The sequence below is a fragment of the Eptatretus burgeri genome, chromosome 10 (genome assembly GCF_056783735.1).
Source record: "Eptatretus burgeri isolate ZD-2024b chromosome 10, Ebu_testis_v1, whole genome shotgun sequence".
NCBI lineage: Eukaryota > Metazoa > Chordata > Myxini > Myxiniformes > Myxinidae > Eptatretus > Eptatretus burgeri.
This window is the reverse complement of record NC_140970.1, coordinates 71,144,854-71,172,553: the sequence shown is the minus strand read 5'-3', so window position 1 is coordinate 71,172,553 and position 27,700 is coordinate 71,144,854. Positions and strand designations below refer to the sequence as shown.

The 27,700-nt window shown below is 42.2% G+C and overlaps 1 protein-coding gene across 4 annotated transcripts in view; it reads right to left on the bottom strand.

Moving 5' to 3' along the window:
• The window catches only part of KIF1B (kinesin family member 1B), a 219,248-nt gene that overhangs the window by 5,106 nt on the left and 186,442 nt on the right, over positions 1 to 27,700 (bottom strand). For 3 of the 4 annotated variants that reach the window (XM_085898898.1, XM_085898900.1, XM_085898899.1), the window contains 9 exons: positions 24,438 to 24,670; positions 19,871 to 19,950; positions 19,291 to 19,366; positions 12,368 to 12,447; positions 10,097 to 10,203; positions 9,910 to 9,993; positions 9,450 to 9,630; positions 7,209 to 7,281; positions 1 to 572 (listed from right to left, as the gene is read on the bottom strand). The exon at positions 1 to 572 is cut by the window's left edge and continues 5,106 nt beyond it. In XM_085898898.1, coding sequence (XP_085755024.1) covers positions 1 to 572; positions 7,209 to 7,281; positions 9,450 to 9,630; positions 9,910 to 9,993; positions 10,097 to 10,203; positions 12,368 to 12,447; positions 19,291 to 19,366; positions 19,871 to 19,950; positions 24,438 to 24,670 — 1,486 coding nt within the window. Of the gene's footprint in view, positions 573 to 7,208; positions 7,282 to 9,449; positions 9,631 to 9,909; positions 9,994 to 10,096; positions 10,204 to 12,367; positions 12,448 to 17,809; positions 17,885 to 18,035; positions 18,051 to 19,290; positions 19,367 to 19,870; positions 19,951 to 24,437; positions 24,671 to 27,700 lie in introns of all 4 variants that reach the window. The other variant, XM_085898897.1, reaches the window with a different exon arrangement.

The following is a 27,700-nucleotide window of genomic DNA, read 5'->3' as shown; positions in this document are numbered from 1 at the left end:
TGGTGCCGCAGATCATCAACGTCTGTTTTAGGATTATGATTCATAGCACTGTTGGGGTCATCAATTCTCGTTTCACAGACACTTGCACCATTGCTGGCAGTGGTAGATGCAATGGCTACCACTGGCACATCCCCTTCTTCACCTTTTTCGTCGTTCACACCCACAGTGTCCCAAACATCCCGGGCAACTGCTCGCCACGTGTCCTTTTCATTAGGGTCTTTTTTTCTGTACATGCGACACAATTCCTTCATTTTGACAATTGCCATGGCTTCAATTTCTTGCCGTGAGTGGCGAAAATCATTGAGAGCCACCTCGTAACAAATTTCCTTCACTGCCTGGATTTTGAGATCAGATATGATCACCCACTTTGGATCCTTCCTAAGTCGTCGGCGTTGAGGGATTTGGTAGACACGAAGGGGTTCACGTTTCTTTCCACTGCTGGGAAGGCCACACTTACGCACTATCGTCTGTAACTTACTTGGTGGCAGTTTCTCACGAAGGGAAGTTATAAGGCGCCAACTTTCCTCACAAGACCTCTTGTCAGAATCATCACCACTGTCTGAGTCCCCATCCTGAATCAATTGTGTGTAGTTCGAGTTTATTTTGTTCATTCGTTTGTATGCAATGGAAAGGTGGTTCATGGAGATTGCATGAAGGTAGTCAAATAATGGAGAATGGGGTGGGGGGGGGGTGTGGAAAAAATGCAAATCAAAATTATATGGAAAAAAAAACTTGCAAATCTCAACTGACTTGAAGCAAACTTGCAATAACATTCAGAGTAGGAGATTTTACAAATCAAAATAATGGCATTACAAATAAGCAAAACGTAACACAACTTTTTAAAAAGTAGATTTTTTTTCACAACGACATGGTCTAAAGGGATAGCAGCAAATCAAATATTTATATATCGACAATTGTTTACATGACAAAATACAGGACTTTCGAAATGACATAACCCACCTCAGAATGCTCGGAGCGCAATCACAGAATAATCAGGAAGCTGCTGTGTCATGACAAAATAAAGTATTTCCATGTGTATGAGATAAGGATTTTTACCTGAAATGGCTCACCAAGCTTCGAAAATAAGCTGAAAATACTTGGAAAAGTACCTGAGAGAAAGGGCTGTGCCTCTGCACAACAAAAGACTTGGGAGAATTTTCTCAGTTCGCCAAATGGGCAGCTGATCGTACTACAAACTCCCGATCATGTGGACTGGTGCAAGGCCCGAGTGGAGGGACATGTGTTACACAAACCCCTGATGGATCGCTACCAGTCAATGGACTGTGTATCAGGTTTGTGTGGTTCTAAAAATTGATGGGAAAGATATATCTGGGGCTTCTGAATGTACAGGTTAAATTTAAAATTACGATATTTACTATTAATGATGTTGTGAGGTGTGGGCTATGGGAGCTGTGAGTGCTGTTATAAATATGTTGTTTGTTTAGTTCCGAGGCGACAAGATTTTTGCATCTATTGCTAAAAGTTGAAGCGTCTGTGTGTGTGTGTGTGTGTGTGTGTCTGTGTCCACTATGGCCACTCGCTTGTATTAACAGGAAATGGTACGAACCCAACACCTCTCATCCAAGGATATTTCTCGTATTTCCTCGGTTCTCGTGAGTCCGATTTGCATTCAGGAACAGAACGATTATGGTAAACCATTTCGAAACTGCCACTTTTTCATCTAAATGCTGGTAATTATGTTTAAAAGATGGATTTTAATTAAAGATGTCATGCTAGCAACGGCAGGTTAAAAGTGCCCATCGAGCAGAACCGAGTCACTGAAAACATACACACAGCACATGCGCAAAAGGCCTCATTTAACGTTCACACGTCATTTTGAAAGTCCCGCATTAAATATTTATCAAATAATAAGAACGCTACTAGCACTATCATAAAGAAAAGGAAAAGGAAATATTCTAAATGCAAGTGGAAAGGAAATGGTGCCACTGAGTAAAACTCCCAAAAGGTAAAGAAGCAAGCTCAAAACTGTTTACAGAAAACCATGATGGTCAGGAATGTTTATCCGTACAAATCATTTCAGGTTTGACTAAAGGCACAAATCACTTTTCAATTTAAATACCTTCAACCCAGTGTGTCCCGATAAAACTTTTGTTGGAATAAGTTAGCCACTCCAGAGAGAAATGAAACTGTGCAGATCAAGAGTGATTGACCCACACTCTTTTGTTTTAAAGAAAGAATTATTAAACAGGTAAAACACCATTCTGGACAAATGGGTGACACTAATCCTTGACAAGTAGAATTTATATTTCATTAAAAAATATAAATCGAAATATACATTGATATCTGGCTTTAAGGATTTGATTTTGATACCCTTTTTAATCTCTCAGCTTCAAATACCTCAAAGCAACATTCATGTGGATAATCATATGCTTGCTCGATGCCCTTCTTATATATAAACAAATTTAAGCTACTTCAAAAAAAATACCCGTTTCAGGTTCCTTAGTAATAAACACTTCAGTGAAATGAGTATTTTAAAAGAAATTTTAACAAGCAGAGGTACACTTAAAGTACACCGCCCCATGCAAAATAAATAAATAACAAATCCTCCAGCGAGCGACCTTTTCAGGGTGCCTCCGGCACCCGGTGATGCCGCTATGCAGCACATGGAGACAGAGTTGTGTGGGAGTGGTGTACAATAATTGATTAGTTGATTCATTGCATAATTAAAATAAATAAATAATAATCGTAAAATAATTAATTTCTTAATCAATTGGCTCATGGCATGCCAAAACCACCACTGTTTCATCCGAATGTGTAACTTATTGAAAATTAATTCTTGATTTAACAAATTAATAAATAAACCAATGTCACCCGCAGGGTGACCCGTATCTTGCCAAAAGGTGACCACGTGTGACTTCTTTAAGGTCACACTGAGGTGAACAGAGCTGCTATCCACCAGGAGCTACTCCTTGAGGAATATCTGCCTACGAGAGATTCCGATGAGAATCGTTCTACAGAGTAACCATGAAAAATATGCGTTTGCCTCATAACGTCACCAAATGACGTCATAATGTCTTAAGCTTGACAGATTGAGAAAGCACTCATCGAGGTGTTCAATTTGAGGTACTACACGATATGGTTCCTAAAACTTGAAAATTTGACCTTGGGGTCAAATATGTTTGACCTTAGGCGCTAACCATGAAGGTCAAGGCCAATCGTCACCAAAAATTAATCAGCTGAGCGCCAGACCATATACTACATTCCCATAAAGTTTGGAGACGATTAGATTAAAATTACTCAAAAAATAAGGGTTTCATCGACTCCCCTGATTTGCGACAAAGTGACCTTGATCTTTGACCTTGACCTTCAAAATTTTGTGCGCTGAAAGGGACCTCTATAGGCCTCTGATAGGCGAAGTTACAAAAATTTCCAATGATAACTGTGCTCTGCAGAGTGATTTATACGTGATTACAGACAAAAAAAAAAACATATGAAGGTCAAGGCCAATCGCCACCAAAAATTAATCAGCTGAGCGCCAGACGATGAACTATATTCCCATGAAGTTTGAAGACGATCCGATCAAAATTACTCAAAAATAAGGGTTTCGTCGACTCCGCTGATTTGCGACAAAGTGACCTTGACCTTCAAAATTTTGTGCGCTGAAAGGGACCTCTATAGGCCTCTGATATGCGAAGTTACAAAAATTTCCAATGATAACTGTGCTCTGCAGAATTTTTTATACGTGATTACAGACAAACAAAAAACAAGCAGTCATAGACTGGTACTTACGAAATCGTCAACTTGACCTCTGACCTTGTCTAATAAAAGCTGTCTCGAGAGAAGGTAGCGATGCAAACCAGAAGTTTCTACGATGATTCTGTACCAAACCATCTAAAATCGAATGTTTTGGATGTTTGACCTCACTGTAACCTTGACCTTTGACCGATTTTGACCAAAATCTAAGCAGCACTAGCCATCACCCTCCTGAATCACGTGGTGTAATTTGACATTGGCAGCTTCTTCCGTTCTCGAGTTATCATTTTTTTGGATGTTTGACCTCACTGTGACCTTGACCTTCGACCGATTTTGACCAAAATCTAATCAGCACTAGCCATCACCCTCCTGAATCACGTGGTGTAACTTGACATTGGTAGCTTCTTCCATTCTCGAGTTATCTGTACCAAACCATCAAAAATCGAATATTTGACCTCACTGTGACATTGACCTTTGACCGATTTTGACCAAAATCTAATCAGCACTAGTCATCACGATCCTGAATCACGTGGTGTAATTTGACATTGGTAGCTTCTTCCATTCTCGAGTTATCGTGCCTACAAAAAAAACAAACAAACAAGCAGTCATAGACTGGTACTTACTAAATCGTCAACTTGACCTCTGACCTTGTCTAATAAAAGCTGTCTCTAGAGAAGGTAGCGACGCAAACCAGAAGTTTCTGAGATGATTCTGTTCCAAATCATCAAAAATCGAATGTTTGACCTCATTGTGACCTTGACCGTTGACCGATTTTGACCAAAATCTAATCAGCACTAGCCATCACCCTCATGAATCACGTGGTGTAATTTGACATTGGTAGCTTCTTCCGTTCTCAAGTTATCGTGCTACGAACAAACAAACAAACAAACAAACAAACAGAAACGGAAGGCATCAATATACTTACGAAATCTTTAGATTTCGTAAGTAACAAACAAACAAGCAGTCATAGACTGGTACTTACTAAATCGTCAACTTGACCTCTGACCTTGTCTAATAAAAGCTGTCTCTCGAGAAGGTAGCGACGCAAACTCAAAGTTTCTACGATGATTCTGTACCAAATCATCAAAAATTGAATGTTTTGGATGTTTGACCTCACCGTGACCTTGACCTTTGACCGATTTTGACCAAAATCTAATCAGTGCAAGCCACCACCTTCCTGAATCACGTGGTGTAATTTGACATTGGTAGCTTCTTCCGTTCTCGAGTTATCATTTTTTGGATGTTTGACCTCACTGTGACCTTGACCTTTGACCGATTTTGACCAAAATATAATCAGCACTAGCCATCACCCTCCTGAATCACGTGGTGTAATTTGACATTGGTAGCTTCTTCCATTCTCGAGTTATCTGTACCAAACCATCAAAAATCGGATATTTGACCTCACTGTGACCTTGACATCTGACCGATTTCGACCAAAATCTAATCAGCACTTGCCATCACCCTTCTGAATCACGTGGTGTAATTTGACATTGGTTGCTTCTTCCGTTCTCGAGTTATCGTGCCTATAAACAAACAAACAAACAAACAGAAACGGAAGTCATCAATATACTTCCGAAATCTTTAGATTTCGTAAGTAACAAACAAACAGAAACGGAAGGCATCAATATACTTACGAAATCTTTAGATTTCGTAAGTAAAAAACAACAAAAAAAAACATACAAGCTGACTAACATATCTTGCAAAAAACTTCGTTTTGACAAGTTAATAATTGATAAATTGATTAATCAATAAATCAAAAAATACCCTTTATAGCCAAATCACTTGTTCACTGTCATGTCTAAATATCAGCTTCCTTGCTCAAACGGTGCCTGAGATATCGCCCAGATGAGAAATAAAGTAAATAATTAATTCATAAATCGATAATAATTAAGTAATTAATCAATTAATTGATTAATCAAATATTGCCCAGACAAACAACCAAACAAACAAGAAAACAGAGTGAAAACTGAGTCCCTTCCTTCCTTCGGCACCTGGCGATGACGTCATGCATCGCCTGGATATGGAATTCGGAAGGGGCAGTGTACAATTATGTGAGGACATACCACATCATTCAAATATAGTCATGGGTCATGATTAACCAATTATTGTTTGTTGTTAGAAGAAGGCAGTGGTTACCAGAGGTTAATGCACGGTGTTAGAAAAAGGTGGCAAGCTTTAATATCCTCCAATAATTCTGAGAGAGCATGAAATTGCAATGAAGCTGTACATGTCAAAACGTGTCAAAATAACCATTCAATGGGATACAGTAATGGTTCGAGCATCCACTCTGATTCTGGGAGGTTGGCTATTCGATCCCAACCCTGGCCGAGTGATAGCTTTAAAATATTACATGCTGTATCCTCGCTCTGATGCTGAACATTAAGAGTATAGACTATAGAGCATGGATGAACCCCATGGGTTGGCATCCATAGGAGTGGGATGGTTGGGGGGTGAGGAGAGGGGAGAGATTTCTCCTTTATTGCCTTGCTGATTGCAGAAAAAAAGGCGACATCACAAAGATGGCCTCATCGGTACCCAGGTGCCCTGGGAAGTGACGTCACTTCCTCCAAGGTCAGTGGCTGTTTGTCTGAAGTCAAGTACATTGTTATCTCATGTAACAGTCGGCATGTGCGTTCGTAATTTGTGTTGTCGGTCCTCTATGACCTTTAGACCGTATAAATAAAAATGGTAGAATGTTTCTTAAGAAGGTAATTATTTCATTCCACAAAGACTGCAATGTCAATCAGCCACGTTATCATAGGTGAGCTGCAAACAGTTCACCACACAACTACTCAAGCAGCAAAAGCATCTAAATCTAGCATATAACTGAGTAACAGGTATCACTCTTAAAGAACAAAGCCAGAAAAAGAGAAGTCTAAGATGAATTTCAAAAGTGTTCTGGAAACAGGGTTAGTGATGTTAAGTGAAAAGTTTTCCTTTTCCATGCAGTACCAGCTGTTGTTGCTGAGAAATGTTAGACTTATTGACAGAAAACATTCAAGGTGGGAACTTTTTCGGCAAAAATGAGCCAAATTCCCAGGGAAAACCTTTCATCACAAAACATTTCCCAAGTTAAACAATTCCCACCATATACATATATATATATATATATATATATATATATATATATATATATATATATATATATATATATATATATATATATATATTTCATTGTTATACCTGTCATTTTACTGTTCGTAAAAGATGAAAACAGCAAAAGAATAACTGGTTGGACAGCAAGATAAAGAGCAGATGCAAAGTGGAGAGTGAGACCAGGACAGGGATGAAGAATGAGGGGGGGGGGAGAGGTGACGAGGGTAGCGAGGACAAGTGTTGCATAAAGAATGAGGTGAAGTTATCTATCAGCAAGCAGAAGGAGCAGGAAAGCAGGAATTGGAAAGAGAAACAAAACAGAGACAGATAAGAACAAAAGAAGCAACAAAAGCAACAAAAAGGGAAGGAGTAAATAAGGTTCACAATCATTAACTTACAAGTCGCTGCTGCTCCAGCAGAAGGTCAGCTTCTTCCTTCTCCCTTTTATACTGCACCTCCATCTCTTGCAGACTACAAACATAATCCCCACCCGACCAATAATAAGAATTTGAAAATAAAGCCAGAAATAATATGACAACATCATGCAAAGAACCAAATATAACTCGCCTGGGAATAATCAACGAGAGAACCACGAATAAAAGATCAGAATAAGAAAGTCCCATATTTGGTTTCTGATGCAACACCGCCACATTCCACAACAACAATCCATCACAATGAACCATTTCACAGAACAACGGCAAAATGCATGCACAGAACTGTAAAATTATAGTTTATTGCTTGCATCAAGAATTCTGTATCAACAACAATAAAAGTATCAAAAATTCTGCAACCGGTCCAGACGGCATCAGCCCACATGTCCTAAAAACCTGTTCCTCTACTCTTGCTTACCCCCTCCCTCTCTTCTATTCACCCTCTCATTTGCTCAAGGTCATTTGCCATCTGCTTGGAAATCAGCAAACATCACTGCCCTGCATAAAAAGAGGTGCAAAAACAGATCCCTGCAACTACAGACCAATCAGCCTTCTCCCAATCATGAGCAAGGTTATGAAAACCATCATCGCTTCAGACATTAAATCCTTCCTCTTCTCCAATGGCTTGATTTCCAGTAATCAACTTGGTTTCAGATCAGGTGACGCTACCCTGGATATGCTTCTTCTGCTCTCACAACAATGGATGGAGGTCCTCAATGCCTGACATGAAATGAGAGCGACATCCTGAGACATATTGCATGCTTTTGACACAGTTTGGCACCCTGCCCTGCTCACCAAACTCTCTTCCTATGGTATTCCAAGGCCATCTCCACTCACAAACTTCCACTACTGTCACAGCCAATGTGTGGCCCTAAATGGAGTTCTCTCATCCCCTCTTCCTGTCCAGGCTGGAGTTCCTCAAGGCAGCGTTTTGGGCCCTGTTCTTTTTCTGGTTTTCATCAATGATCTCTCCGACTCTCTGGAAAATCCTCTTTATCTCTTTGCTGATGACTCCACCCTCTGCCGTACCACCTGTCATTCCTCAGACCGGCAAGCAGCAGCTTCTTCACTCCCTGCAGATCTGGGTAAAACCACAAACTGGTCCAACACGTGGAACATGTCTTTCAATCCGGACAAATCTCACATTCTTGCTATGTCTCTCCGAAAGGACCATTTGGAACCCCCCCCCCCCCCCAATCTACTTTCTCAACAATCCTCTGGAAGAATTCCTTTTATTCAAGCTTCTGGGTCTCACTATCTGCCATGATCTTTCCTGGGAAAGCCACATTTCAAACCTGGCCTCCAAAGCCAGTTGCCGACTGGGAATCCTCCGTCATGCAAAGTCCTTCCTCAGCTCCTGACCAGACACAAAGCCTTCGTCCACAGCCTGATGGAGTACTGCTTCCCCCTCTGGGCTGGTGCTCCTGCCTCTCACCTTTCTCGGCTTTATGCATTGAAAACAAAGGCATTTCGAATCATTGGCATCTCCCACGATGAGGCTGAGTCTTTGAGCCTCTCATTCTCTCACCGCATGCAGGTCGGTGGTCTTTCTGTCTTCTACCCTCTCCTCTCCGGTCTCACCCCCCCTCCTGCTCTGTCTGTGATTTGTCCCCACCAGGTCCGCCAACAACCCCCTTCTGGTAAAACTACCAAAATCACGAATCACGGCTCACCTTCACTCTTTCATTCTTCTGTTTTTCCCGCTTTTGGAATAAACTCCCTCACTCGGTTCAATCCCATTCTTCCCTCCAAGCCTTCAAAACAGTCACTCACGCCAACCTCTTATCGTCCCCCATCCAAATCCTCGATCTTTTCTATCCCTGATAATCCACCCCAAACCCACCTTCTTCAAATTCCCTGTTTTCCTTCCTGAAAATCCTTGCAATGTCCATCTTGTATATCCCGTGCTCCCCACCCCATCCCTCTCCCTTCCACAAATCTCCTAATGTTGCTGTTCCTCACTGTTTTGTCCTTCCCTCTCTCGCCCCTCTTGTCTCATGCCCCCCTTGCTGTGCGTTGTGTGTTAGCTCTCATACGAGCCTTGACAAGATATACAAAAAAAAAGTATTTACTTTGAAAAATCAAAAAAAAATGTAATCTTAATGATTGATGATTATCCCAATCAAAATATTTGATAACATTTCCAAGTAAAGCAATTTGATTCGGTTCTCAAAGCACAAATTTGCATCACGACCTTCATGCCCGCACCGTTTTTCCATCTCTTGCTTCATGTCAATGCCCTGTTTCTCAAGCAATTCGCGCTGAGCAAACGACCAGTCCACAGGTTCGCAGGGGGTTTCCGCCGATGGTGTGCGCTCTCGCTCTGCCCGTGCTTGCTCTGGATGATTGAAGCGAAACACGTGACTTGTGCCCAGGATAAGGCGAGTACCTTAATCAAGAAAGAGGTGAAGAAAACATGGGCGGCTTGGTTAGCGGTAAGACAAAAACTCCGAAGCATGCATGTCATGAGATGCGATGAAATTTGACGAGACTTGGATGAGAAACTCATCGGATCCCATAAAAAATTAGGAAGATTTTATAAGGATTGAAATGCTGAGGCTCCATGAGGCAAATATGCATGCACAACATACTGCATGCACATTATAAGTGTGAATCGTGAGGAGAAGTTACAGGAATGCACAACCGCATTGTTCGATGCAACGCTTACCGGACCGAAGGAACATTGGATCCGTCACTTTCTTCCCATTCACATACGTTTCGGCACCATCACATGGTTCCAGAGTCACAACCACTGTGCATCAACAATGAAAAACCACCATGATTAAGATCACCTGAAAAACTACATTGCAAAATCCCGTTTTCCATTCGGACATCATGAAGTTTTATAAGTGTACCCTCGCCGATGTGCGCGCTCTCGCTGCGGAAGATGCAATGTTCTTCCATGATATTTTGTCCACTGAGGACAATGTCCTGTCGACACTCGGCACACTCACGACCAATCCTGAGGGCGACACTCATTATCAGCCACAAACAACATTTATTTTATCCTACAAACAAGGCAACCGTAGCTCAAAAGTCTGCAATTGTGATAATCCAAAGCACTCAATAGTATGAACACTTTCTATCATCTCTACAATTCCCAAAAGTATTATGCAATATCAATGAAAACCTGACAGCTTGCACATCAGAATATATTTTCATATCGAGGACCTTATAAAGGATATTTCAAGGGATCTCAAGTCGTCAGCAACCTAAAGTTGACCATAAGGGTTGAGAGACTGATTTTAATGTCAAATTAATCAGCCACAGATCACTAAATGATTGGCCTTATTAAGGCAGCATTTAATACCTTATTAAAAACGCATTAGTTCAATGTCATTGCCCGTACAATGGGAACATTCAAATGAGGAAGTGCTGCCTATTCATGTGTATTGGCCTGGGGGTCACACGGAATAGCTGTGGAAACCATAAACAATAGGAAAGATTTACCAAGTTCACAAGTACCCAATTTCCTTGTGATTAATGCCAACAAAGCACCTGTCTCCATCCCCACACTCTCAGGCCTCTGTTAATATGACAACAATGCAGAAAATGTAAACAAAATGACATAATCTTGGTGTAATTGCACTTTTATTTCTAAATACAAATCCATTAAATGAAAAAGCACAATATGGATGTTGGGAGGGAGAGAGGAGGGCCAAAGAGTGCATCCTCCAATGCATCCAGGTACCTCTCCAATTCCCATTTAAACTTGTCCACTTCCTCAACAAGTGCGACCTTTCCGGAGAGACCATTACATGCATTAACCACTCTCCGACCAAAAGATCCCTGTCTTAAAACTGTCTTACCTCTCATCTTCTTTACCCTAAATTTATGGCCCTGGTCCAAAGTGTCCACTCTGCTGAAAAACTGCACTGCACCTATTTGTCCACACCCTTCATTATCTCTCTCTCTCACACACACACACACACCTACCGACATAAATGTACATGCCTACATAGATAGATACCAGAACATAAACAACAGATAGCTAAAAGGCCAGCACTGGTAGGAGCCAGATATGACATTCCGAATGAATAGATGTGGAGAGGGAGAGAGGGAGAGAGGGAGAGAGGGAGAGAGGGAGAGAGGGAGAGAGGGAGAGAGGGAGAGAGGGAGAGAGGGAGAGAGGGAGAGAGGGAGAGAGGGAGAGAGGGAGAGAGGGAGAGAGGGAGAGAGGGAGAGAGGGAGAGAGGGAGAGAGGGAGAGAGCGAGAGAGGGAGTGAGGGTGAGAGGGAGAGAGGGAGAGGGGGAGAGAGGGAGAGAGAGAGGGAGAGAGGGAGAGAGGGAGAGAGGGAGAGAGGGAGAGAGGGAGAGAGAGAGAGAGAGAGAGAGAGAGAGAGAGAGAGAGAGAGACAGACAGACAGACAGAGACAGAGAGAGACAGAGACACAGAGACACAGAGACAGAGAGACAGAGAGACAGAGAGACAGAGAGACAGAGAGACAGAGAGACAGAGAGACAGACAGACAGAGAGACAGAGAGAGAGAGAGAGAGAGAGAGAGAGAGAGAGAGAGAGAGAGAGAGAGAGAGAGAGAGAGACACAGAGACAGAGAGACAGAGACATAGAGAGACAGAGAGACAGAGAGACAGAGAGACAGAGAGAGAGAGAGAGAGAGAGACAGAGAGACAGAGAGACAGAGAGACAGAGAGACAGAGAGACAGAGAGACAGAGAGAGAGAGAGACAGAGAGACAGAGAGACAGAGAGACAGAGAGACAGAGAGACAGAGAGACAGAGAGAGAGACAGAGAGACAGAGAGACAGAGAGACAGAGAGACAGAGAGACAGAGACAGAGAGAGAGAGAGAGAGAGAGAGAGAGAGAGAGAGAGAGAGAGAGAGAGAGAGAGAGAGAGAGAGAGAGAGAGAGACATCCTTTTGAAAGGTACCGTGGGATTGAAAAAAAGCCCACCAGTGAATACTAGCAGAAGGGGGAGCTGGCTTAATATGGTCTGTAAAGTTTGATGCAATATTTACTTCAAAAGGAAGGAGTTCATTATTTTCTGGACAATGTTATCCTTGAAGTGTCACTGCAATTCAGAGTGGCAGAAACCGTTTATCTACATGAGGCAGTTATACAACTTTAGCATCGGCTGTCAATGTCTGGAAAGCTGGAGCGACACCCACCTGGTCACTCCATCCTTGATGTAGTACAAGAGACACTCGGACATCAGGGGATCTTCATTAAGGTTTACCAGGTGTGGTGTCTGAACAAGACAAAAATGCAAAATTTTAAACAAGACAAAAAAGCTTTAATTTACAATGTCAGAATTCTTGAATGCCTTCAAGGTAAACTGCCTTATTTTATTAAAAAAAAAAATTCAAGAAAACTTGTAATGTAAAAGCATTATGCATACATCATTCAAAAAGATGAAGAAATATAACAAATGATTATCAACATTTTATAAACAATTATTGCAATCAAATGTCGAACAAAGAGAGATTGCTTGAAAATTGCAATAATCATAGGTTGATGCATTACGTTTCAAATGGCAAACAATAAATGGAAACAAAGGAAAAGGTCATTGAAAAGAAACAATAGTCGACTTTGTGCACAATGAATGTTTAAGTCTCATTTGACTTGTCTGTAGAAGAGGTCATTGTTTAGAATTAACAATGTATAATGCAACACCTCAGAGATGTCCCGAAATGCAGAACCCTTATGTTGACAGTTGGTGGAAACACAACTAATGAAACTATATATTTTGGGAAGTGTTTGTTTGTTTATTTTACTGACGAGAAACACCCACTCCCTTCACGAGTAATGGCAAAATGTCCCCCCCCCGCCCACCAGAACGAGGGGGGGAGGCTGGTTGTGTCCATGACCAGACCCTAGGAGCGACAAATTTTGTGTACAAATATGTACAAATTTTGGTGTAGGTCAGGGCAGCCCTGTGTTTTTTTCTGTGCTTTCCAGATGTACACACATATATGCAGATAATTGCCTTCTTTAATGTAGTAGGATATGCATTCCCAAACCAGTGGACGGAATGAGTTGAAAACTGGTGGTTATACTCGAGGTGTGCACGAGAACGATTTAGGTGGTGAAAATATTTTATACTCCGAGAAGTGGGAACATTAGAAGAACTGAACAGCTGGACAGAATGATTAGAAACCTGGTGGTTGCACTCAGTGTTGGTTTTAGCCGGTAAAAAAAAAAATAGCCACAGAGTTCAGGGTGGGAGAGGATATATACGTACATATATATGTATGTATATATATATATATATATATATATATATATATATATATATATATATATATATATATATATATATATATAAACACACATATCAAAACATGAGGAGTGTGACGAGCACTCCGCTGATCCCCATTGGACAAAAATTCACATCATTGGTGTGGACTGTTGTCCAATGGGAATCAGCAGAGTGCTCGTTACACTCCTCATGTTTCCATTTTCCCGATGGGTACATCATGTGCCTTCTGGTTGAATGGTTTGGATTAGCAGGAACAATTGTCTGGGTGGCAGACGGATGGTTGTTCTGTGTGGATTATGCGGTTTTACCATGTGAGCCATAATCTGCGGTGATGCTCACCATAACAGTTAGGTGTGTCTGGTGTGTGTGTGTGTATGTGTGTATGTGTGTATGTGTGTATGTGTGTATGTGTGTATGTGTGTATGTGTGTATGTGTGTGTGTGTATGTGTGTGTGTGTGTGTGTGTGTGTGTGTGTGTGTGTGTGTGTGTGTGTGTGTGTGTGTGTGTGTGTGTGTGTGTGTGTGTGTGTGTGTATGTGTGTATACAGCTCTGGAAAAAAATTAAGAGACCACTGCAAAATTATCAGTTTTTCTGGTTTTACTATTTAGAGATATGTGTTTGAGTAAAATGAACATTTTTGTTTTATTCCATAAACTACTGACATAATTTCTCCCAAACTCCAAATAAAAATATTGTCATTTGGAGCATTTATTTGCAGAAAATGACAACTGGTCAAAATAACAACAAAGATTCAGTGTTTTCAGACCTCAAATAATACAAACAAAACAAGTTCATATTTATTTTTAAACAACACAAGACTAATGTTTTAACTTGGGAAGAGTTCAGAAATCAATATTTTGTGGAATAACCCTGAATTTTCAATCACAGCTTTCATGCGTCTTGGCATGCTCTCCACCAGTCTTTCACATTGCTGTCGGGTGACTTTATGCCACTCCTGGCGCAAAAATTCAAGCAGCTCGGCTTTGTTTGATGGCTTAGGACCATCCATCTTCCTCTTGATCACATTCCAGAGGTTTTCAATGGGGTTCAGGTCTGGAGATTGGGCTGGCCATGACAGGGTCTTGATCTGATGGTCCTCCAACCACACCTTGATTGACCTGGCTGTGTGGCATGGAACATTGTCCTGCTGGAAAAACCCAATCCTCAGAGTTGGGGAACATTGTCAGAGCAGAAGGAAGCAAGTCTTCTTCCAGGACAACCTTGTACATGGCTTCATTCATGAGTCCTTCACAAAGACAAATCTGCCCGATTCCAGCCTTGCTGAAGCACCCCCAGATCATCACCAATCCTCCACTAAATTTCACAGTGGGTGCGAGACACTGTGGCTTATAGGCCTCTCCAGGTCTCCGTCTAACCATTCGACAACCAGGTGTTGGGAAAAGCTGAAAATTGGACTCATCAGAGAAGATGACCTTACTCCAGTCCTCTACGGTCCAATCCTTATGGTCTTTTGCAAATGTCAGCCTGGCTCTTCTTTGCTTCTCATTGATGAAGGGCTTTTTCTAGCTTTGCCCGACTTAAGCCCTGCCCCTTGGAGCCTGTTTTGAACCGTCCTCGCCGTGCACTTCACCCCTGCTGCCGTTTGCCATTCTTTTTGTAGGTCACTTGATGTCATCCTACAGTTGTTGTGTGACACACGAATGAGTTGGCGGTCATCCCGGTCAGTGGAAGGTCGTTTTCCCCCTCTGCCAGTCTGTAGCTTTGTTGTCCCCAATGTCTGCTGCTTGACCTTGTTCTTATGAACCGCCGCCTTTGAAATTTTAAGGATGGAAGCAACGTGACTCTCACTGTATCCCTCTGCCAGTAAAGCCAGAATTGAACCCTTCTTTTCCTCACTCAAAACTTTTCTTTTCAACTTTTGTGGCATGGTCAAGAGTGATTTTTTTGATTCCAATTACTTTTGAGGTACTACAAGCACTGTTTTTGCCATCCAGCTGGTCCTATTGTAAGAGGACAGTGATGACCACAGCAGTGGTTTTTATACTTTTCCTTGTTAAACAAGATTTGGTTCAGGTGATCACCTAATCAGTACCTCACGACAGACACTGGGTAAACTGGATTAATCAGTTCAACAGACACTGGAATGGAATGGCGACCATACATGTAGAGATGCTGATGAAAAATTTTTTTTGGAATGGTCTCTTATTTTTTTCCGGAGCTGTATATATATATATATATATATGTGTGTGTGTATATATATATATATATATATATATATATATATATATATATATATATATATATATATATATATATATATATATATATATATATATATATATATCGTATTGCAAATATATAGCATTTTCTAAAGAAGAAAAAGGCGTAACCAACCAAAGAAGTAAGAAAAAGAAAAACCAAAAAGTAACGATATCTCATCTTATAATTGAAGTAATAATCAATAGCAGATCCAGTCTCAGGCAACGTTTCACACGCTTCTCAACGAGCTTTCTCAGATTGACAGACTCTGAGCCACAGCACGTGTCTGCTTGTATTCTCGAGGTGATAATTCATTTAGTTATGTGCCAGGTGTAAAAAAACGTTTTTATTTTGCCGAACCTTAAGCAACAACCATCAATCAATCACATCATCGATGGTCTGCTCTGCTGTTTGCATTACTCACTAGAAATAAAATATCAAACAGTGTGTGTGTGTGTGTGTGTGTGTGTGTGTGTGTGTGTGTGTGTGTGTGTGTGTGTGTGCGCGTGCGTGCGTGCGTGCGTGCTAATTACCGATGCGACCGAAGGTGGGCGGAGGTTATGTTTTCATCGCTGTCAGTCTGTCCGCTTGTGAGCATGATATCTCAAAAAGTTATGGACAGATTTGGACGAAACTTGGTGGACAGGTTAGGTATGTGACAAGGAAGAATCGATTCGATTTTGGTGAAGATCTGGATCGAGACCCGATAATTTTCTAAAGTGATTCTTCATCATTGAGAGATAGGGCTCAAAACAATATATAACAGGATGTCTCAAAAAGCTGTGGACAGATTCGAACGAAACTTGGTGGACAGGTCGGGTGTGTAAAACGGAAGAATTGATTCGATTTTGGTGAAGATCTGGATCCGGATTGTTTTTTAAGAATCGTTTTTTAAAGTAATAACGAGAATTGTTTTTTAAAGTGATTCATTACCATTGAGCGATGGGGCCAAAAATGATAGACCTATATAGCAAGGTATTACAAAAAGTTGTGGACGAGTTATTACAATACTTGGTGGATGAGTTCGTTAGGTTACAAGAACAAGCCAATTCGATCTTGGTTAAGGTCTGGATCCAGATCCGGTCTATTAGTGGGATACAAAATGTAAACTGTTCAGCCTGGCGGAAGTGTGTGCTCTCCCGAGTGTTGTTCTAGTTTTGTTTTGTGTTTTGATTGCTCCACGTTCGATCACGAAAACCACACCCACACATGAACACCACAAAATGGAAACTCCACCAATCACGCAACCCATACATCACCATGTCCAACCCGGACGTGAACCCAGCCATGTTCGTTCACCGGAAACACAAAAACAACAAACTAGCACACACACTCACTCACCCCACACATATGATACCAGATCACATGAGTAAAAAAAAATGAACCCTAAGACCCTATAGAACTCTAAGACCTTTTAAGACCCCTCAGGCCACTAAGACTATGAAGACCCTTTAGACTCCTAAGACCCTTAAGACACCTAAGACCCTTTAGACCATTTAGAAGCCTAAGACACAGAAGACCTTTCAAACCTTAACACCCTAAGACCCTTTAGAGCTCGAAGACCCTCTTCATCACCTAATGTAACCCAACTACAACCACCCCCCATCGAGAGACGAGTGTCTGTAACACATGTTATTAATAGCCTTGCCCAATCCCGAAGGAAAGGGAGAGGCTATTGCAATTGGTTTGTGTGTCAGTGTGTGTGTGTGTGTGTGTGTGTGTGTGTGTGTGTGTGTGTGTGTGTGTGTGTGTGTGTGTGTGTGTGTGTGTGTGTGTGTGTGTGTGTGTGTGTGTGTGTGTGTTTACGAGTCTGCATGCAGATCAACTTTAATATAGCGTCCCCGGTGTGTGAAAGCAGTCGCCTCGATAAATACCCAAGTAAGGCTCTGCATTGTTAAATGCTCTGTGTCGCTCTTATATTGCAATGACATACAATATTACAACTTTATTTGATAAAATCAGCAAAGGGCACATCAGGTGTCAATGCTGTGGAGAATGAAACCAAGAGATGGTCAAAATAAAGGGGCAAAGGGAGAAGGGGATGGATGAAAGGAAAGGCACGGATTGAAATCACAAGGATTGAGGAACACACCGCAAACACAAAGTATAGGGAACAAAACATGAACAAACCTCTCTTGGGGTAAACACCCCAACAAGATTGGACAATACTTCACATTGTTGTCCACTCACAGTGCCAGCAGTCGTCTTGAAAAACATGAATAAAATGAGGAGGAAAAGAATACCGACGGCATAGTGCACAAGAAGAGATTGACAGAAAGATTTATGGGACGTGCAAGGATGAAGAAAAGCATCAATAAAAATAGTCAATCAGAAAAATAACAAGAAGAGAGCATACCGTAAAATGAAAACACTTGGTATGATGAATGAAGATTATGAAACAAGAAAAAAAAAAAACAAATCAGAAAGATGTTTGTACCTGCAGGGCGTATGTGAACTCGTTTATGCTTGAAAGGCATTACATCAGAGGATTTTCTCAATTATCGAGTCAAAGTCAAATTAAAGTACCGTGGAAATAGAGTACACACGAGAGAAACAGAAAGGGTAACACGTGAGAATGGTGTGACCCATGATGAAAAGTTATAGAAATGGTTTCTATGGCTTTTCAGCAAATTATCTCAAGTATAGATGCATCGATTACCTTTTTTTTTTTTATAAAGGCCCAAATTATTCCCACATTCTTGTGGGGTCGACGGAGAACGTTTTTGGAACAAATCTTTCACAAACCAGCCGGCCAGGTTTTATGTTCGACTGAAGGTTCAGGAATTTGGAATTTGTTCAGCATGATGGCGATATGTCACCTACTCTTCACGTTCGACACTCTGCGGTCTTTGATGTCCACCGACTTATGCTAGCAGATGGGATACCCAGCGTAATGTGAATCTGAGAGACAACCCCCTTTATGCTGCAACTTGATGCCTGTGAAGCGTACCAATCTGATAGTTTATAGTCATGTCAGGATTCGAACCCAGTCCAGATAACTCAGATTTAAGGTCACTCCCTTTGCACCTGAAAGGGTGAAGTTCAAATTTTGGAATCTGGGGTGACACGGACATGCATGTAGAAAATTTGGTGTGATTGCCAGCGAATGGATGTCAAACTATTTGTGTGTACACCTGACATGCTGGTTATTTTCGATCTGTATATTACAAGTGACTGCAGAAAGTGAGACAGCAGGATATCCTATAGGTATGCACACGCACTTCTGAGCTGTTGAGACTGTGTTCGAATCTGGACCCAGCTATAAACTGTCATCCTGGTGTTCAACAGGCAAGGGGATGCATTAATATGCATCGTCCCTCGGATGGATGTTACGCCTATACCCAGTCTGTCAATATTAGTTGGTGGACATTAAAGACCCCGCCATGTATTTTGCAAAGAGGAGGCAAGTTATCGGAAGCACTTTGATTCAATTCCAAATTATTGCACCCTCAGTCAAGTTTCCTGTGTCAAAGTGGTGATCCTTCCAGGATTTAACCCCTGGCAGGGGACTGCTTCGGCAGAACCGAGGCTCCGTAAAGAGCATTGAGCAGTGTGTGTGTCTGTGTGTGTGTGTGTGTGCTGCAGAAAGGGGCATCATGAGAATAACACACCCTCTTTGGTGAGAACACACCGACCGTCCCTCCATCCTCACGAATCGCCACACCCATATCTGCTAACAAGGCCTCCCTAAGACCACACAAAAAGAACAAGTTCATTCAAACACAAATCAGAATGATCATATGCACTCCATCGATCATTATATAGTGGTCCACTTGTTATAAACTCATTCTATTGATAATTACACTGGGGCCATTTTGTTGAACGCTTGTTGTTGTAAAACTTGTACAACACCAAAGTGAAAGGATCTTCAAATAAATTATCATCTTCCACCTCATTTACATGTCACATTGAAGTTCTACAGAACTCAAAACCAAAAACATGTGGCCAATTTCCACTTTAATTTCCATTTCCACTTTGGCCTGCATAGCCAGGATATATGGTTTGTTATAACTTTCTTGACTTTCAGTTGAGTTTGAGGGAAATTGTGTGCATATATGGTCAGTGTTATCATCACAGAGTGAAAACAGGTCATTAACTGCCCCTCTATGGCACAACCGCTGCCCACATGAGGAAAAATTGTAACATGAAAGCAACGGAGAGGGCGACTGCAAAACGCAAACTTTCTCCAACCTTTCATTTTTAATGGCTTCAGTTTTCCGCAGCTTTTCCTCCCAGGTCTCATTTAACTCTGCGATGATCTTCTCGGTCTCCTGAAACACGTGCATCAGAGGTACAATACGAGGGAGTCCTCCGAGCAGACAAGAAACATTACGGGAAAGAATCTCACCGCCTCCCTTGTGACCACTTGAATTATATATCCATGCTAATATCAAGTGATAAAATAGTCAAAAGTTGGGTGTTCACTCCATGAACCTCACTGATGCAAAAAATTGAAAATTAAAAATCTCCAAGGTACATTCCAACTGTTATTTTCTAAAGGTTGACAGGCCTGTTTTGCTATTTCGAGAACTGTAAACCGGTTTGTAATTTCCAATCTCACAGACACTAAAGCAGAAAACTCTGCACTTTGAATCTTCCTTGCTAATGACACATTTTGGGGGTAATGACACACACAAAATAATGCCAACAGCTCAAACAAAAATGTATCTAATTTTCATTACAGCTCATGAGTAATGGTACAGTAAATTTTTGCAAGGCAGGTTACCAACAGATTAAAGACAAATGATGATAAGCTAATAAAGACCAACATATCCTTAAACAGTTATATTAGCATGTCAGAGGTTAGGTATGTAAATAATTGTAAAGAACCGTACATCAAGTTGTCAAGAGCTGTGCAATAACAAGATTTACGTACGCCATTTCCCACTCTGCCTACATGGTTTCAGGTTGACGTTGGAACACCAAGTCAACTAGATACTCTTCTATCAAGTCTTTGGGGATATCAATGCATCGACTGGAACTGATAGGGATGGTTATAAAACGTGTGTTGGTCCCCACGGGTCTGGAACTGTGAACCAGAATAGCACTAAGTTCCTTGACTTTGCAAGAAGTCATGGACTTAGGGTGGCTGGTTCATGGTTTCAGCGCCCACAAGCTCATTGCTGGACTTGGTGTTCCAACACTGGTGGTGTGGCAAAGAAGATTGACCATGTGCTTGTTGATAGTTGCTGGAGGATGATCCAGAACTGCAGGGTCTACCGGAGTGCTCAATTCCTCAATACTGACCATAAGCTTGTTGTAGCAACTCTGAAGTTTCAGCTTAAATCCAGGAGAATGGTACCATCCTGGCGTAGGCTGGATGTTGGCAAGCTCAAGGATGAGAGGGTTAGCTGGGGAGTTTGTGAACAGGTTGAGTGGGGATTTGGGGGGTGGGGGGTCTGGATGCTTTGGAGATTCCAGAAGAGGTGTGGAGTGCCTTCAAGAACACCATCCTTGATGTTGCCGGTGGATGTCTTGCAACTCACCGGAGGGCGAAGAAGAATTTTGTTTCTCAAGGGACACTGGATACCATTGACCAGAGTCGCAGGGCCAGGCTTAATGGCAGAGCGGAGCTGTTCAACGATTTGAGACGTAAAACTGTACGTGTGCTGAGGGTGGACAAGGAGGCCCATGTTAAAGTAATATGTCAGGGGGTAGAGCATCACCTGTGGTCAGGTGATTCTTGTCCTGATTACAGGTGAAGTCGTGCATTGTGTTCCTCCAAGCCCGTTCCTTGGTGTACTGTATTTAGAGCGGAGGGTGGTGGGCTCTTGACGGAGGAGTCTGAAGTGAAGGCGCACTGGGCCAGTTACTTTGAGCAGCTGTACCAGGCTAATCCATGAGCTGTTCAGTTGGAAGTCAGGGTGTTACTATCCCTATTGCTGACCATCCAATCAACTGCAATCCACCTTCGTTTGTGGAAACACAGGCTGCGGTGAACCGGTTGAAACGGGGTAAAGCTCCTGGGATTTGTGGCATCCATACTGGACTTCTCAAGGCTGGTGGAAATACTGTACTCATCGTTATATGCAGTTCTGTGCTTTGCCTGGAACGGGAAGGGTGATTGCCAGGACTGCAACAACTACCGAGGGGTGACGCTGTTCTCAGTGCCAGGCAAGGTATGTGCTCGAATAATTGTTAATAGGGTTCGCAACCATCTGCTTGAGCACCAGCACCCAGAGCAGTCAGGCTTTACACCAAATAGGTCAACTATTGACCGTATCCTTGCCATTCGGGTCCTCACCAAATGCAGATGAGAGTTTCAGCAGGAGCTGCTTTGCAGCCTATGCTGATCTTTGTAAAGCGTTCGATTCAGTGAATCGGGATGCCCTCTGGAGGATTGTTGGTCTTTGTGGGGTCCCACCAAAACTGTTCAATCTGATGTCTGAACTATACTGTAATAATGAGAGTGCTGTGAGATGTGGTGATGCATCTCTGACTTATTTCCAGTTATTACTGGAGTTCGTCTGGGATGTGTAGTGGCCCCCACACTTTTCAGCACTTGTATGGACTGAATTCTGGAGAGGATGTTGGAGAGATCAAGCTGCGGTGGATCATTTGGGAATGTCAAGATCTCTGACCTTGATTTTGCAGATGATGCAATCATCTTTGCGGAGACTCTGGATATCATATTGGAGGAACTCAAGGTGCTGATTGAGGAGTTAGAGCCACTGGGATTATGGGTTTCCTGGGTCAAAACTAAGATCCAGGCTTTCATTGACATCTTGGATGCTGCAATCTTGTCTGTACCTGTTTGTGGTGAGGATGTTGAGGTCACGGAGAGATTTACTTACCTTGCCAATGGTATTCCTATCTCTGCTGGCTGTGAACCAGAGGTCAAGAGACGTCTGGGTCTGGCCTGCGGAGTCTTGGATTCACTAGATCATGGGGTGTGGTGCTGTCAGTACTTGTGCAGGAGGATTAAAGTCCAAGTCTTCAGGTCCTTGGTGCTTGGTGCTTCCAGTCTTGCTCTACGGATGTGAGACTTGGACTTCTACCAGGGATCTGAGATGGAGACTTCATTCCTTTGGTTCCAGGTCTCGTCGGAGAATCCTTGGCTATCGCTGGTCCAACTTTGTGTCCAACGAGCGGTTGCTGAGAGAGACTCAAATGATATTTGTTACCTGCATAGTCCATGAGTGTCAGCTGCGGCTGTATGGACATGTGGCTCATTTTTTCGATGCTGATCTTGCTCACCAGATTCTCTCAGCGAGGGAGTCTCGTGAGTGGAGGAGGCCAATGGGCTGACCACATGCCTTGTGGTTGCAGCAATTTGATCAACATCTCAAGGAGATGGGGATGGCCAGACGGAGGCCCCTGGAGTACTGGTGGAAAGTAGACGCAGCAACACGCTGCTCCGGCGCATGCTCTCATTCCTGACCTGACCTGAGCTCAACGATTTCATTGCAAAGTATTCACACTTCTGAAGGAAATGGGGATGACCTTGTTGGTGTACAGCTCTTAGGAACGAGATGGATAATTTTCTTCATGATTGTAAAACACTAGTTGCAGCAGGGTTGCGATTATGTGAGATGAGATTACATTCATGACGTGAGAAACTATTGATTGCTCCTGTCAATTGAAGGTATATGGAGGTTAAACTGGGTGGTCCTGTTTGCCGACATTAGTTGGTGGACGTTAAAGATCCCACGGTGTCCTTTGCAAAGACGAGGCGAGCCATCACCGGCACCATTAAGAAATTACAAATACCTTCCCTAACTACTGCTGGCAGAGGGATGGCAAACCGCCAAACATGATCTTGGCCCAGAAACTGCTTCGGCAGAACCAATGTTCTGTAACAGAGTATGGTGCATCAACTGATATATTAACTGGAATAAATTAAATGAATCATGGACGTAACTTCTGGAGGATCTTTATGGTGATAAGCTTTTGGTCAAATCCGCCTTCTTCTTGGTCTTCCTCAATCTGAGTGAGTGCACCACATTTTTTTTATTATATCAATAAAATATGACATGAGTGACCATTCCGTATGTGACTGGGCTATCTGAGAAAGTGAGAAGATGCTTCTCCACGTTTGGCATTGTTACATCGTATAAACCATACATAATTCTTCACAGCCAGGTAGTTCATGTTCAGGACAAGATCCGGAAGGATAATAAACGTGACTTGGTACATGGTATCAGATGTGGAGACTCATCATGCAATCAGACACACATAGAAGTGGTTTGCTAGAGGTGTAAAGAAAGCCATTTGGGGAAAAAACGGAATCACCATTTCTCAACAAAAGGGGCGTTTTACTATTTCATCTTTCTTGCACGTGGGACAAGGCTATAGCATCTCTTCCACGCCGTCTGCAACCATCGTGTGACGCCCGGATTGGTCCACAAACCAACTCACCCCACCACCGGCGGATGTCATGTGGAGATTCCCAAACTTCTTCACTTCAACATCTGCCGTGACTCAGGCGAGTGGATACTGCGCAAAACGTCGGCTTTACCGAGTAGTAAATCCAGCTTTTTTCAATTGTAAACTATTCCTGTTTAAATTCGACTGGATGAATACTAAAAATGCATCGATTTACTTATGTGAGCAGTTACTTTCAGCCACATTTGGACAAACAACCTCTGGGCTATCAGCCTAATGGCATCACCATAAGGCCATCAGATTACTGGTTATTGTTGCAGCGACTGCATGCATGTAAAATCTTACCATCATGACAAATTATACTTCTTCTGCACCATTTCTGTGATTCACTCGAGATACATAATTAAAGCATAAAATGCGACAACAATCCTACCTTAAGACGTTCTATGGCCTCTTCACTGCCTGGTGCGGACAATATGCGTTCTTGCAAAGAGGCTGGCGTAGGTGTAGGACGGAGGTTACCCACTGTTTCAAGGGACAGTCCAGCCTGGGTGCCCAGGGTGGCAGAAGGAGGAGAGGAAAGGACCAAGGCTGGGGAAAGAGGAGCAGCGTGGTCACCATCCGCCTGCTGCTGATGATTATTGTTCTCAATGTCCTTCATGTTGGCTGTGGTGTGAGGAGAACAGAAAGGAGGAGGAATGCATGCAAGAGGGATCCATGCCAAAGAGGAAAGAATAGAGGCCATACAATGCATGCATAATTATGAATAAAGAATGAGAAAATGCAATGAATACATAACAAATGCAAAATAAATGAATAAAAATGCAAATAATGAAAAGAGATCCATGCATTACAGTGGATGTGAAAGCTGAGAGAGGAAGTCAATGACAAATTAATTAAAATGATAAAGCTACAATATTTTGGAGAATTTTTTTTTCCTCCATGTGTAATTTGAATATCAAAAGTTGATTTGAATTTCAAGGTTTCTTTTTGAGCAAATATGTCGAAGAAAGCAAGTGATGTCTCAAGCGGCGATTTCATACAACTAAAATACTCACACAAGTTTATAGCGAAGAGACCCTCAATTTATTCCATACGCAAAATAGTTTTGGAATTAGATGCTGCACAAACAGTGGCCTGCAAAAGTATTCACCCCCCTCCAAAGTTTTCACATGACCTGAGCTTATTTCATGATGCTTTCAAATCATACTTAACATGTCGAGTCTTCACAAACTACTCCAAAGTGATAAAGCTAAAAATGTAGATAAAATGTGAATAAGTGAGATTAACAGAGAAAATCAGACGATTCTCAATTATATAAGAATTCAAACGCTTTGCCTAATTAAGCTTAAATCTCTTCAGGAGCAAATTATTTGTTTGAAAGGTTACAAAACAAATGTAATAGGTTTCACCTGTATGTAATCAGTGGTTTAACTTAAAAAAAAGATCCCCACTTATCTAAGGAGTTTTAAGGTACAACTCACTTGGTCAACCACCATGGCAAACATGAAGGTTAGGTTAGGTTAGGTTAGGTTAGGTATGGGAGCATGCGCCGGAGCAGCGCTTCGCTGCGTCCACTTTCCATCGGTACTCCAAGGGCCTCCGTCTGGCCATCCCCCAGGCAGATGCCTGGCCCATCCCCATCTCCTTGAGATGCCGATAAACCTGCTGCAACCACAAGGCACGTGGTCATCCCGTTGGCCTCCTACACTCAAGAAGCTCCCTCGCTGAGAGAATCTAGTGAGCAGGATCAGTGTCAGGAAAACGAGCCACATGTCCATACAGCTGCAGCTGACACTCATGGACTATGCAGGTAACAAATCTCATTTGAGTCTCTCTAAGCAACCGCCCATTGGACATGGACAGTCTGATCAGCGATAGCCAAGGATGCTCCGAAGAGACCTTGCACCGAAGGAGTAAAGTCTTCATCTCAGATCCTTTGGCAGAGTTCAAACATGAAGACCAAGGAGCTTTCCAAAGAAGTCAGACATAAAGTGGTTGAGAAGCACCATTCAGGAGAGGGTTATAAGATTCTTTGAAAGTCACTCATTATCCCTTTGATTACTGTGCAGTGAAATCCATCATTAAGAAGTGGAAGATGTATCATACCACCCAGGCTCCAGCCAGATCAGGTCAACCATCCAAACTCAGCAGTCGGGCAAGCAGGAAACTGGTTTGGGAGGTCACTGTAAATCCAACAATGACCTTCAGAGATCTGCAAGGCTCAATGTCTCAGATGGGGGTCAGTATTCGTCAATCAACAAGAGCCCGGTCCCTTCACAAAGCTGGACTCAATGGACAGGTGGCAAGAAAGAAACCATTTCTGAAAAAGGTGCATCTAAAAGCTCACATAGAGTTTGCAAAAAAGCATCCTAATGACACTGTCGGAACGTGGAGAAAAGTTTTTTGGTCAGATGAGACAAAACCGGAACTTTTTGGTCTACTTTCAAAGTGTTATGACTGGCGCAAACCTAATGCTCCACATCACCCAGTCAACACCATCCCTACTGTCAAGCATGGTGGTGGCTCCACCATGTTATGGGACTGCTTTTCATCAACAGGGACTGGCAACCTTGTCAGGATAGAAGGGACAATGGATGGTGCAAAGTACAGGAGAATCTTTGATGAAAACCTGCTTGATTCAGCTGTGAATCTGAAACTGGGATGGAGATTCAAATTTCAGCAGAACAATTCCCAAATTGAACCTGACTTGAACCTAATTGAACATTTATGGCGAGACTTGAAGATTGCAGTTCATCGACGATCCCCAACAAACTTGGCAGAACTGGAGCAATTTTCATGTGAAGAATGAGCAAAGATTTTATCATCTCACTGTGCAAAGCTGGTCGAGATCTCCCCAAAAACTCATACAGGAGTCATTGCTGCAAAAGGTGCTTCCACCATGTATTGACCTAAGGGCCCGAATACTTTTGTAACCAGTGAATTTTGATTTGTTCATGTTTCTTGCAGGTATTTCTGACATGTAATGTAACATCCTTCAACTATAACTGTTTAGTTTGATCTCTTCAGTTATAAATACAAAAGTTCATTTGGAAAAATTGTTTCGATATAATTTGAAATTCATCTAAATGTGTCATTATTGGTAGGGGGTGAATACTTTTGCAGGAACTGTATGTTTAGGTACAATATGTGAAAGAACCGTCATTAATGAGATTACAATTAAACTTGCAAAAAAAAAAAAAAACTGCTTCATTTTGTATCTCCTTGATCATTCAACTTCAACCTCTGTAGTTATGTCATGTGCCATAAATTATGATGAAATACTGTATAACCCACACAGGAGTATACCCCTAAATAATTTAACATGTAGCTCGCGGATTATATTTGTATGCAAATACAGTACTTCTCCCAGATTTCCTTACCCTCGTTTATTTCTCCTCTCATCATCCCTTCCTTCCCTCAATTTTCATTTTCTCATTTCAGGTCACTCCCACTTCTCCCACATGCCCCAAACAGAATATTTTTTGACAAAATTATATCCAAAACTGTGCATGAATAAAGCTCACATTAACACCATCCATCCATCCATTGGGACCGCACGTGGTGCAGAGCGTTGGTGCTGCTAAAGCAGTCTCCTTGGCTACTGGGTACAATCCTGGACGGGTCGCCACTCCGACACAGGATACCAGCAAGCTGGCACTTATTTTGCCGACCTCAGAAGGATGACAGGCTGAG